At 36.1% G+C, this 13,650-nt stretch overlaps 1 protein-coding gene across 4 annotated transcripts in view; it reads right to left on the minus strand.

Moving 5' to 3' along the window:
• SPAG16 (sperm associated antigen 16) overlaps window positions 1-13,650 on the minus strand; it is a 738,021-nt gene that overhangs the window by 609,237 nt on the left and 115,134 nt on the right. For all 4 annotated transcript variants that reach the window (XM_028509493.1, XM_028509494.1, XM_036022886.1 and 1 more), the window contains one exon: window positions 13,324-13,451. In XM_028509493.1, the coding sequence (XP_028365294.1) occupies window positions 13,324-13,451 (128 nt within the window). The remainder of the gene's footprint in view (window positions 1-13,323; window positions 13,452-13,650) is intronic.

Here is a 13,650-nt window from a genome sequence, read left to right on the forward strand (position 1 = left end):
TGTGCATCTTGGACATCTTACTAGGGGCATTTAGCCAGGATTCCACTTCATCGATACCTTACGGTTTTTATTCACTCTCTATTGTGTGCCTCTGGCCATTTTTCTAACTTGTTTTCTTACACCTTTGTAGAATGTACAATTTTATCACCCAGCAGCACCTTATCTTTTTTTTGGGGGGGGGGCCAGGGGGATATTTTCAACTGCTTTGATTTAAGCTAGTTGTTTTAAATTACTCTTTTTTCCAACTTCAACCAGTTCACTGTATCTCTTATCTTTAGTCTCCCTATTTCCACCTGTCCTATCTTTTTCTAACAAATATTTTTGTTTATAAGATACAGAAAGAAAACACCTCTGTCATCATTTTTTACACTATAACCCATCCTTATTTTTAACCTTGTATATTAACTTTTCTATTTTCTGGTTTCTTCTTTTTAACTATTTAATCTATTGGTTTATTTTATTTAATACCTTTCAATTGTATTTCTTAAAAATTTTCCTTGACTGGAACTTAAAGATGTCTTATGTTTCTATTATGACATTTTATTTTTTAAACTCTTAAATAATTTACTAATTCACTTGCATTTAAAGTTTCCCTTTATTTTTTGTCACAAAAGTATTCTCAGTTCATGATTTCTTTTAAAGAGCAGCACTAAGCTACTGGAAAATCTCCTCTAAGCAAGGGACGTTGGAGCTTTTGTCCCTCAGCTTCCCTGCAACATTCCTCTGGCTTCCGTAAATGGGCTCTCAGCTGTTTCACGAAGCTTCTCCCAAATGAGAAATCCAATCTCATCTCAGAATATCAGGCAGCATTATGGCCTGAAGGGGATGAGGGATGACAAGGAGCAATGGGAGTGGTTGCTTCATTGTCAAACATTCTGACACCTGGTGTCTTTCAGAACATTTTAAGGTAATGTTAACATGACACTTTTCAACTTTATTTTTTAAAAGATTTTTTTATTTTATCTTTAGACAGAAGATGAGCGAGAAAGAGGGAAAGGGAGGGAGAAAGAGAGGGAGAGAAACATCAATGTGTGGTTGCCTTTAGCATGCCCCCTATTGGTGACCTGGCCCGAAACCCAGGCACTTGCCCTGACTGGGAATAGAACCGGTGACTCTTTGGTTCACAGGAAGGCACTCAATCCACTGAGCCACACCAGCCAGGGCAACATTTTTATATTGGAATGAAGAGGACTAAAAGGAAGGATTGTAAAAATTAGGTGGTAATGCACATAGGGACAAGAACCAAAGAGCAAAACCCAAACCCTATCCATTTTGAAGGAATTGACATTGAAATGTCTTCCCCCATTGCCTAACTCACACATTCTCAATAAGAGCAATATTTCCCCCTTGCAAAGAGGCAAAAACTGGTTGGTGAAAAGAAAAATTTGATATTATAATGATTTGTGGACCTCTAAACAGCCATAATATTCAAACAGATATACCGTATATCCATGTTATTAAAATTTTATTAGGCACAGGGCATGATTAGGGAAAAAATGTCTAAGGTTGAGAAATCAGGTAATTTATATCTCTGTCAGAAGAGTCTTCTAAAATCATCCCTTTTTGGTATATCTCTACTTCATGTGATTTAGTCAGAAAACCTTCAAACTGCCTTTTATCTAGAAATTTACTCATTAACTCATTCCTTTACCCAACAACCATATTTTAGATGCCAACTACATGTCACAGCTATATTATGCATTAGCATTCGATGGCAAGGAAGGTCTGGTCATTTCCCCAAAGAAGCTGGTAACCAGTAGGAGATTCAGATTTTCCAACATGTAAGTGGATAACTGGTATATGCTTTAATAAAAAAAAAATGACTACCATTTTTGGTGATCCCATGGGAAAAGAAGGTAATTTAAATGTGTTGAGTCAAGAAAGCCTTCTTGAAGGGCATGATAATTAAAAATACAAGTGATTCAACAGTTGCAAAAGACTCTACAGTATTTGAAAGCAAGAAAAAAGATGACATATTCAGAAATAAAGGTAGCTAATTAAAATCAGCACAGTTGACTGGGTAAATAACATTCAAAAATAGTTCAAAAATTCCTTCTCTCACTGTGTGCACATGGCAGTCCATCTATCCAAAGGTACCTGTTTCCCTCCCCTTGAATCTTGGCTAGTCTGAGACTTATCAATAAAATGCAACAAAAATCTCCACTCTGGGACTTCTAGGCCCAGAGCCCACATACTAAGAAGAGAAGCAATTTCTGCTTCCTAACCTTCAGAAGCCAGATACCATGCTGGAAGGCAATCCAGCTATTGGAGCATCATCTCGTAGACTGAGGGGTCGAGAGTTCCATTCCTGGTAAAGGCACATACCCAGGTTACTGGTTCAGTCCCAATCATGTCTCTCTCTCTGTCTCTCTCTCTCTTTGAATAAGATCATGACATTTCTTAATTCCTTAAACTACTGAGGTGAACAAATGTAAAACTTTTTCTAAGTTTTAAACTTCATATGCTTAAATTCTTTAGTAAACTCTAAAAACTTTTAAATATAAAATTCTGTTATCTTGAAATATAAAATACCCCTTAGCAAAATGAAATTTATTGTAGCTGCAGTAATTTCCTAATAGTAATGATATAATTCATCCATTCTTCTTAGACCTTTAAGTTATTTATTGTTAAATAAATGCACATTTAGTACATATAATGTGCTAACTTATTTACAAATATTATTTCACTTAAACATAGCAACAGCCCTGTTGTGTAGGTATAAAAATAATTCTCTCTTTTTTTTCAGAATAGAGGTATATTGAGGTTAAACACTTTGTCCATGTTCATGGGATAATGCAAAGAAATAGGGATAAACAGGTTATGTAGCTTGACCAAAAAAGTCACAGGGTAGAAGAACCACGATTTGAACACAGGCCAGCTAGTGCTCTTCCTCTTGCCCAGAATTACCATGTGTTTGTACAGGGAGAGCCTACATTACATATCTTAAATCATATTTCCCAATACCCTCAACACACACAGTTTAAACACACTTTGCTCCTTTCATAGATCACTTGATGTGATTAGGAGCTGGAGCTATTTGGAAACTAGCAGGCTCACATTCTTACTCAGGCACCTGTAACCTCTTCAGAAGAAAATATTCAGAAAGAACACTGTGAGTAAATGTAAACTATTTAATCTCTATTGCCAGTTTTTATGACCAATGGATTCCTCTTGCTCTGTTTTCTGCAACTCCGCCCTAAGGCCAATCCTCCTCCACCTATTTCTTTTAGTTCCATAGTCTATAATTAGGTCTCTAGGTCTTACTGATGCAGTGATGAACATAAACCCAAGGCCTCCCTCTCTCCCTCCCTCCCCACCCCCTCTCTCTTTCTCTCTCTCTCTCACCACTTTCGAACAGGGTCTGACACATGGTAGGAATTTAATATACAATTAATTAATGAATTAAGAAAACCAGGAAAGGTGTGTTTGTCCCAATTCTAGACCACTTATTTTCCTCTCACATTTAGCTCCAAGTTTTAGCAATATCACTTAATCATGTCCTTGGTCTTCACTTCACCAAATCAATGCTCTCCCTCCTCCATGTTGATTTAACTGGAAAAAGGGATACGATTTTTATGATATTTTACCAATCTGTGACCCATATCTAGGATATTCATCTATCAAAATTAACTATAATGCTTAATTTTCCATCTCATATAACCTTCACCAGTTGAACAGTCCTAAATTCATGGACTCATCACAGAATAAGCAATATATTCTAAATTTATATTTGTTGCTGAATTTCTCCATAAAAGCATTCTTCAGGTTTGTCAGGTATATTCTTACTCCTTAAGTGAAGAACAACGTGGAACATAGTTGCCAAGAAAATGGGATAGGACAGGGAGAGGCATGGACCGGGGACATGAGTGCACAAAAACCCAGGGCCCAGGTCACAAAGGTCTAGGTTAGAAGTTACTCAGCTGTCAGAATTCAAAAACAAATCAAGGAGACCAAGTGGGTGAGGGAAAAAAGAAAAATCAGGAATCTGGCAACAGTCTTAGGAATGCTTTAAAAAATCATATGATTAGGAACTGGGAGGAGAAAATCCCTACAGAATGGAAGACAAGCAAGAGTTAGGAACCTAGAAAGTGAGGCATATAAGTGGCTTATTTCATACTTGTTGCCAAGTATGAGAGAACTTGGCCTTGACTGTATGCCAGAGGTAACTCTAGTTACTGTTAGTGTAGGGTTTACAGCTGCCCTACTTGCACAGAGTATGCTACCTATGGTTATGACTGTGAGCAGAAAAATTAGATCACAGATACTCACAGAAGTCATTGGACATTTAAGCTAAACTAAATTAAAAGAACAGGGTAGCATCAGGCAATACCTAGATTTTAAGTGGATAGCATAATTTTTAATTAAAAATTTAATTTAAATTTTATCCTAGATTAAAAGATATCTATAGAACTATAACTGCACACAATATTTTCACTCTATGCACTCATTCCTTCAGCACACAATAGGCACTTCCTGTATGTAAGGGGCTAATCATAAAGAGACATGATATATGTTCTCAAGAGTCCTTGAGGGTTGGGAGTCATCAACACATAAATAAATTGGGATTCAATTTATTTATGTGCCCCCATTTTATGTATATCTTGTACCAAGCCAAGAGAATAAGAGCCGAGATGCGAACATGGGAAAAGATTTCACTGAGTCTAGAACATAGCGATATAGACGTGAGGACATGCGACAGAGCTGGAAAGAGGTTCAAGCTAGATTGGGAAGAACCAAGTATGTCTTGAGCGTTTGCTGTATAATTAAAAATTTTAAAGCAAAAAAAAAAAGACAGGGCATTCTAACAAGATTACTGCAATGGTAATAGAGAAGATACATTTGAGTTGGAGAAACTGGAGGCAGAGAGACCAGCTAGGGAGTTGTTGGGGAAGCCTTGATGGCAAATGATCAACTTTGACGAAATGAATGGCTGTACAACTCATCTTGGATGTAGAATATACAGATTTAAATGACTGGCTAAATGTGAGAGTAAGCCATAAGGAGGACTTAAGATGCACAGATCATCTTAGGTGACTATATGTATGATAATAACATTAAAAAAATGGGGAAAGAAGGTGAGAGTGGAGAGGAAAGGGATGGTGGAAAGAGGGAATTAACTGGCTTCGAGATCTGCTAAGTGTGAGGTGCTCACAAGACATGCATGTTAACATGTCCTGTTTTATGAGGTACACTGAGTCTACAGTCACTGCTTTGCAATAATGTAAGGAGTTTTAAATTAAAGTGGAATTTAAAGCATATTGTTATGTATGTTGGGTGTGTAAGTCTAATAAAAATTGTATTACTTACTCTTTGATTATAAAACACTATTGATATAAAATGTAATAATTAAAATAAACATGATAACATCATCTTAGTCCTAGCCATATGAAAAAAATGCCAAAATTGTTTTAAGGTCTCAACCTATGAGTACAAGTACTGATGTTTACAACCCATTCACCATATAATAGTGAACAGCAGGGAATCAATAAGTTACGAGATACCATTCTCTGTGCATCTACTTTACCGTGGATTAAAGACAAGATCTCAGCAAGATTAGGTGAGCCAGCCCCTCGGGTAACGGCAAAAATTACTAGAACCACTGATTACTACTAGTGTTTCATCAAGCCTTTCAAGGCTTTCTGTCTCTACGTATTTAAACTGAATTGTAAGTACATGTGTGAATATAACGTAGCCTGAAATACTAAATAAATTGTTAAAGAGAAAAAAGAGGTATGTTGGTAATGGTCCTAATCCATCCTCATTGACATTCTGCATTATAAAATTTAACCTGTGCCTTTAATTTGCATCTCCTTTTCTATTACATAGTAGGTAATAGGAAATAATATGTAGCTAAGCAACAAGGTGGCATGAGAGATGCCTTATGTATTTCCTGGAAATTATTATTGTATTGTCATTCCATGGAAATTTGACTTGCCTTATCATAATAATATACTCCAGGAAAAATTTTGTGCAAAAACTGAAAGACTCATTTTTTTTTCAAAAATTGAAACTATGTCCTAAGAGATAAGGATAGTTTCATTTTGTTGGCACTGCACATAATTTCTATATATAATTTTAATATGTCCAACATGCCTTCTTGTAGGTCACTGCAGTTATTACCATGGATCTAGATAATTAAAATAGAATGAAAAACCATTATAACCTGAAAGGGCAACTATAGGTCTCTCTCTGGGTCCATGAAATACTGGAATTGAAAACGTTTGCTGCATTATCTGTGACCAATGAAGAGACCTTTCCATAATTTTAGCTGTAAGTTGACCCAAAGAACAAATCAGAACACCTAGAAGATGAGAGCTGCTTAACAAACCCAAAAACTCTAAACAAATTTAATTTAAAACTGAAGACAGATACATGCAAGGGCACTAAAGACAATCTGAAATATATTAAAGATATACTCTCCCAATTAGATGATCTATTTATTCATGAAATACGCCCCCCAAAATAAATAGGTCATTAATATGTATGATTACATTTACTGTAAATTCATGTACAGCTTCCTTTTTAAAAGTTAATGGCATAAATATTATCAGTATTTAATGGAAGCTAACTGTATACATTAGTACCTTGATAGTAAACAACCAAATAAGCAGATAGTAAATTACAAAATAAAGCTAATATCTTTATATTGTAGAAAATGTTTCAAATTATTCTGTTCACCACTGATAAGTAATGATTACAAATATTTTTATCTGCATGTAATTATTATCCCCCTTTAGAGAATTTTCTCAAAGCTTCAGGAAACTATAAGTTCTTTACCTTCAATAATTCAAAAGTTAAATGTACACTTTGTTCATAGTTGCTTATTTATTTGGGTGACATAAATATCATAAAATTACAATATAATTCAAGCTGACTACAAATATTCATTGTAAAATACCAGCTACATTTGATAAATTACATGGAAAGAATTAAGTATTTAATTTAAAGACTCATATTTTAAAATATAACTACTGGTTTCTTGAAAATATAAAATTCACAGCCAAAAAATTATCATTACATTCACCTATGGTAAAAAAAGAATTACACTTCAATACTGTCTAATTTGTTTTACATTTAAATCTACTTGGGCCCTGGCTGGTGTGGCTCAGTGTTCTGAGTGCCGGCCTGCAAACCAAAGGGTCGCCGGTCGGATTCTCAGTCAGGGCACATGCCTGGGTTGCAGGCCAGGTCCCGAGTAGAAGATATGCAAGAGGCAACTACACATTGATGGTCCTCTCCCTTTCTTTCTCCCTCCTGTCCCCTCTCTAAAAACCAATAAATAAAATATTTTTAAAAAATAAAAATAAAATCTACTTAGCCACTTTTTCTTTATCCCAGTGTCTGCTTCTATGGAAGTGAATGGACTAATACTGGCACGAACCTAACTCCTTTCCAGGCAGCATGTACAAGACACTGGGCAATGCAGGATGGAAGAGCCTGTGGCCAGTGCAAAGAGAGGCAGGCAGCAGTGTCAACTGAGGGAGCTGACAGGCCACAGTAAGAAATCTGAATTTCATTTTGAGACAAGAGGAAGACATTATGTACTTAAAGCAGGAAATCTTATCTAACTTACATCTTCAAAAATTCATTTGGCTACTGTGAAGTTAGTGAATTATTGTGGGGTAAGGTAGAGTGGATTAATAGGCTTTTGCTATAGTAGGAAAGATGACCATAGTAATATAGAGGGAAGTGGAAAAGTGTGAATATATTCTGAAGGAAGAGCCTATCAAACTTCCTGGCAGGTTTAATTGTGAGAATTGTGGGGTGAGGAAAAAAAGGAATCAAAATGACTCCTAGGCTTTTAGCTCCAATAAATTCACCTAAGTTCACATTTTCTTTTTTGCAAAAATGGGGAAGATTAGAAGACCTGGTTTTCTGGGAGAAAGGAAGAGTTCTTTCTGACCTAATTTGGAGAAGCCTATTAGGTAGATGTTGAAGCTTAGGGGAGTTGACGATGGTAGTGTTATCACCATGGGAATTAGCAACACATGGGACATACTTAAAGCCCGAGACTGCAAGAGGCTGCTGGACAAAGTGTAGAGTGTGAGAAGATGAAGCTGGGAGGCTGAGCCCCGGAGCAATCCACAGACCAGACCTCCGGCAGAAGAGGAGCAGCCCTCTGAGGATTCTGGGCAGGACAGCCGGCGAGTCAGCAGCAAGGCCAGGACCCTATGAACACTGGGAGCCAGGACAGGAAAACAGGGTGGCTGGCCATGCTGACTGCAGCTGAGGGGTAAAGAAAATGACAGCACATAGTGACTATGGGTGGCAGGCACGTAAGTGGGAAATGATGGAGAAGACTAGTTTTGGGGCAGAGGAAGAAAGGTAACCCCCCTGGAGGGGGAATGGGAAGGAAGAGTGGAAGCTGCTAGCTCAGTCAGCACTTCTGCCAACCCTTTTAACAAAAATGAGCAAAGCAGCTTCTGAGGAACTCGCATGGGTTTGGTGGGGGTTGTCCGGTTAGGAGACTCTTTTTCTTAAGTAATGGGAGTTACTGGAGAACATTTTCTAGGCTGAGGAGAACAATCCTGTAAAATTAGGAGACCATCTACTGAAAGCAGAATTTAAGCCTATCTTTAACTAATTTTATTGAAAATTCTTCTGGTTCCTTGACCTATAAACTTGTACATTATAAAAATGTAAATTAGTAAGACATTAGGAATTTTTAAATTATCTGATATTTAATATTCATATATATTATTATAAACATGTTAGAAAAAATAGCAAAAATGAATTTTAATAAATTGGGTTTTCCAGGGAAAATTTATGTTCATATAATTCCCATGAACAATTGTTCATACAATATGTAATTATATGAACATAAATTGTTCATAAGTTCTGCACTTAAATATAATTAATTACTTTAATGTTTAAGTTTAAAGCAACTTTTCTAGGCCATGTTTATCAGGGAGAAAAAAGTAATTTAGCCAAATGCATAGGTCATATAGTTGTATATTACTGGAAAAATTATATACTCAATGTAAAAATAGAGACTATTTGGTATTTTTTAAATATTGTGTGGGTTATCAATTGTTTTATAGTTTGCTTTTGAGTTAACTGGATCTGATGCGAATTCTTTCCCTGTAATTCTGAGCTTTATTTGTGTGTGTGAGGGCCTGTGTGTGTGTGTGTGTGTGTGTGTGTGAGAGAGAGAGAGAGAGAGAGTGAGAATGGGGGAAATAACAATTGCTTAACAGAAATACAAAAGTCAAAGATAGTGTCAAAGCAGCTAAATCCTAAAATTTATAGGCACTTAGTAAAACAGTTCATTGTTATTACTTATATTCTTTCATTATCATTGTCATTAGTATTACTGTTGTATTGATGAAATTAATGAACCTATATAACATAGGAGAAGAACTTTATGTCTACTGATAGTAAGAGAAACAAAAATAAGTCAATAGATTCAAGTCATTATAAAATAAAACTTTGAAAAAACATCCATAAAGAAGCATAATTGAGTCAATAAGCATTATATTAAAGACCTATAAACTACCAAGCTTCTCCGCATGTATATGGGATGGGGGAAGTGAGTGATTTAGTTTTTAAATTAGGAATAGAGAACAGGGGAAAAGGGGTGAAGGGTTTTCAGGAACAACTATAAAGGACACATGGACAAAACCAAGGGGAGCATGGAATCACGGGAGGGAAATGGGGAGGGCTGGGGTGTGGAGAGAGGTGGCGGGGAAAGGCAGACAACTGTAATTGAACAACAATAAAATGTTTAAAAAATGGAGAAAAAGAAAAAGAAAAAATATATAATGTAGAAAAGACAAATAATAGTTTAGAAAAAAAAAAGAATAGAGAACGGTACCATAAAAGTCCTAGGGAAAAACATAGGCAGGAAAATTTCAGATATCCCACATAGCAATATTTTCACTGATACATCCCCCTAGGGTAAGGGCTATATAAAAAGGAATAAACAAATGGGACTACATCAAAATAAAAAGCTTCTGCATGGCTAAAGAAAACATCAACAAAATGGAAAGGGAACCAATCATATGGGAAAATATATTTGCCAATGATACCTAGGACAAGGGTTTGATCTCCAAAATATATAAAGAACTCACACAACTCCACATCAGGAAGACAAGCAATCCAATTAAAAAATGGGCAAAGGACCTGAACAGACACTTCTCCAAGGGGGGCATACAGAGGGCCCATAGACACATGAAAAAATGCTCAACATCAGTAGCCATTAGAGAGATACAAATGAAAACCACAATGAGGTACCACTTCACACCAGTCAGAATGGCCATCATCAATAAATCAACAAACAACAAGTGCTTACGAGGTTGTGGAGAAAAGAGAACCCACCTAGTACATTGCTGTTGGGAATGCAAACTGGTATAACCACTATGGAAAATAGTATGGAATTTCCTCAAAAAACAAAAGATGGAACTGTCTTTTGATCCAGCAATCCCATTGCTGGGACTATACCCTAAGAATACTGAATCACTAATTCAAAAGAACCTACACACCCCAGTGCTCATAGCAGTACAATTTACAATAGCCAAGTGCTGGAAACAGCCATCAGTAGATGAGTGGATCAAAAAACTGTGGCACATTTACACAATGAAGTATTACACAGCGGAAAGAAAGAAGTAGCTCCTAGCCTTTGTGACAGCATGGATGGAACTGGAGAGCATTATGCTAATTGAAGTAAGTCAGGTGGTAAAAGACAAATACCATATGATCTCACCTATAAGTGGAACCTAATCAACAAAACAAACAAATGAGCAAAACAGAACCAGAAACTGACAGTGACCAGAGGGGAGGGGTGAAGGATATAATGGGGGAAAGAAGGGGAAGGGGCAAGCACAGGAACATGAATGAAGGACCCATGGGGAGGGACAATAGGAGGAGATTGACTGTGGGAGTAGGGGGTAGGGTAGGGGTGAGCAATGGAGACAAAGGCAGGATAACTGTAACTGAACAAAAATAAATTTTTAAAAAATTATCTGAAAAACACGAAAAATTTACAATTAAATTTTACATAATGGCTACTTAATGGTTGCTAGTATAGAACAGGAGATAAGAGAAAGAAATAGTATAAAATAAGTTGAGAAAAAGCAAAAATACCCCCCCAAAAAATAGCAGTATAAGAAAGTAGAAACAACTGGAAATAAAAAAACAGGAAAAGAAAAAGAAAGGCCCAAGTAAATGATTTGTCCCAAAGTCATAGCTTAATCTCCCTGTAAGCTACATTACTCCAGAAGATCAGTAGTGATTTTTTCCCTGCCTAACTCATAATGATAGAGTCATCTCTCCTAATGGCCTCACTAGTGAAGGCTGGGGCAGAGAAATGCCTCCCTGGGTTGCAGTAGAGGTTATCAGGGCAGCTGTCTTTCCAAAGGCTGTAAATTAATTAACCTAAAATCCAGATTTTGTCTTTAACTAAGAGTTACATGGTTCCTTCTTCTCTCCTCCACACTTTCATTTAATATGAGCTTTTCCCGTAGCTTACTTGTTGGGCTGACCAACTTTTCTCATTCTGTCTGTAAGACACACCAGCTGAGCTCACTGCTCTGAGCTCGCAGCGGACACCAAGCAGAGCAGCACAGGCTGCTCCCTGCACCCAGCCAGAGTCCAGGATCACAAAGAGTCAAAGGAGTTTGTTCTACATAAAGGACGCATGGACAAAAACAAGGGGGAGGGTGGGAGCAAGGGAGGGAGGTGAGTTTGGCTGGGTTGCGGGGGATTGGCGGGGGGACTGCAGACAAGTATAATTGAACAACAATAAAGTAATTTTAAAAAGAAAACAATAATAAAAAACAAAAAAGTATAGAAACTAGTGATATTGTTGGGAGTTATACATCTCAGCTGTGACATTATGACAAATAATAAAATGTCAAAATATCTTTCCTTACTAAATTAAAAAAAAAGGGGAGTTTGTTCTTAAATCTCCTTATAGGCCAGATGTGTTTGCTGTTGTAAGGTAATCAAAGATTGATCGAGGTGATGTAATATTAGCATGACAAGGAAAATTACTGTCCATAAAAATTAACGCTATGGAAAGGTAGGGAGATCATCTGCCAAGTGACATGAGGTTCTTGTTTCTGATTAAAAGATCCACAAAATTGAAGTTGTAGGTGATGCATTACTGGTATAGTTTATGCAGGTAATATGGTGTAGAATTCCAATCAACACTTACTTAATCAAAGGAAATGCCATGGCCTTATATCAAAAGACTAGCACATGAATGCAAATGCACTAAGTCGTAATAGAATATGGAAGGTGTGAATGTATCCATTTTTATGTTTCCCTTTACTAACAATTTTCCATTCATTAACCTACCAGTTTTGATCATGGCAGGTAAGATTATATCTGCCACACTCTGAAGTAAGGTATCACGACAGTATTCTTGCTACATGAAACTTATCAAATCAGAAAGCAGATTACACATAGTCATCAAGAGCAGAGAAATCTTTGCAAATGAAAAAAAGTACCACAAGTAAATCGATATATATGAGGTTTTATAGCTGGTTAACATCTTACCCTGAGACGTTGTCCTCATTAAGCATAACAAAAGCAATTACATAACATTTGCCATACATTTTTGTACAAACCTTACATTAATGAAATTGATGACATAAACTTGGGGTTATATGAACTCGTGTAAGAAAATCATATTACTCACCTAGACCATAATCAAAATTATATATCCTTGATAATCTAAGAAACCTGACCACTTACTAATATTTTAATGTACCACAAACCTATATCATAGAATATATAGATTCTCCACAAAAACATTTTCTCAAAAATTCTGGGTAATAGTAAGAATTTTATAAAATTTAAAATGTTTTCTATGAATATAAATATGCAGATTCATAAAATAATGCTTTATAATAAATACCAAGTAATAAGTTTTGACTTTAAACCAATGCAATTATGTATGGGTCACAAAACCATGGTCCTCAAAATGAATAAAACTAATGATTTGTTAATGATAAAAATATACACATATTGCTAAAATGTAAGTAAAATAAACAAATGAGCTGCATAGTTGCTGAGATCTTACCTTTAAAATAAATCCTACAAATCTCTCTAAAAAAATGATTTGTGCTTTAAGCCAAAACCTCGACCTCTACAATAAATACACACAATAGTGCACTTAAGTGTGTACAGCCACCAAGTGCCTAAACCAATTAGTCTTAAAATTTTTGCAACAGCTATAAGCAGATTCTTTCACTGTTCTGATAAGCAATGTGGAAACAGGCTAAGAGCAAACCACTTCAACCATAAATGGCTGCAGGAGCACCGCAATTTAGACATGGCAATGAAGTCTCAAAGGCATCAATAAAACACCAAGAATCCTACCAGCTCACTGGAAGTTCATGAAGTTTATATATGGTCTTCAGCCTGTAGCCAAGTTTTTCTGGAAAATTGTTTTCTTTACGTGAATACAGATTTGGATTCGGTGGCATATCTGTAGGAAATTCTGTATCCTAGAGAAAAAAAATAAAGCAAGCAAGAGCTCCATGTAAAACAGCCACATCACTGTATACATTAATATTATCTTATTTAATATTACATTACAACATAAACATTATTATTATATTACTTCAGGACTTACCTTAAGTCCTTCATTTTCTAGTTTCTTTTTGAGAAAATATGCAGAAGAGACAAAATTTTAAATAAGGCACA

Source organism: Phyllostomus discolor, chromosome 4 (genome assembly GCF_004126475.2).
Source record: "Phyllostomus discolor isolate MPI-MPIP mPhyDis1 chromosome 4, mPhyDis1.pri.v3, whole genome shotgun sequence".
Classification (NCBI taxonomy): Eukaryota; Metazoa; Chordata; class Mammalia; order Chiroptera; family Phyllostomidae; genus Phyllostomus; species Phyllostomus discolor.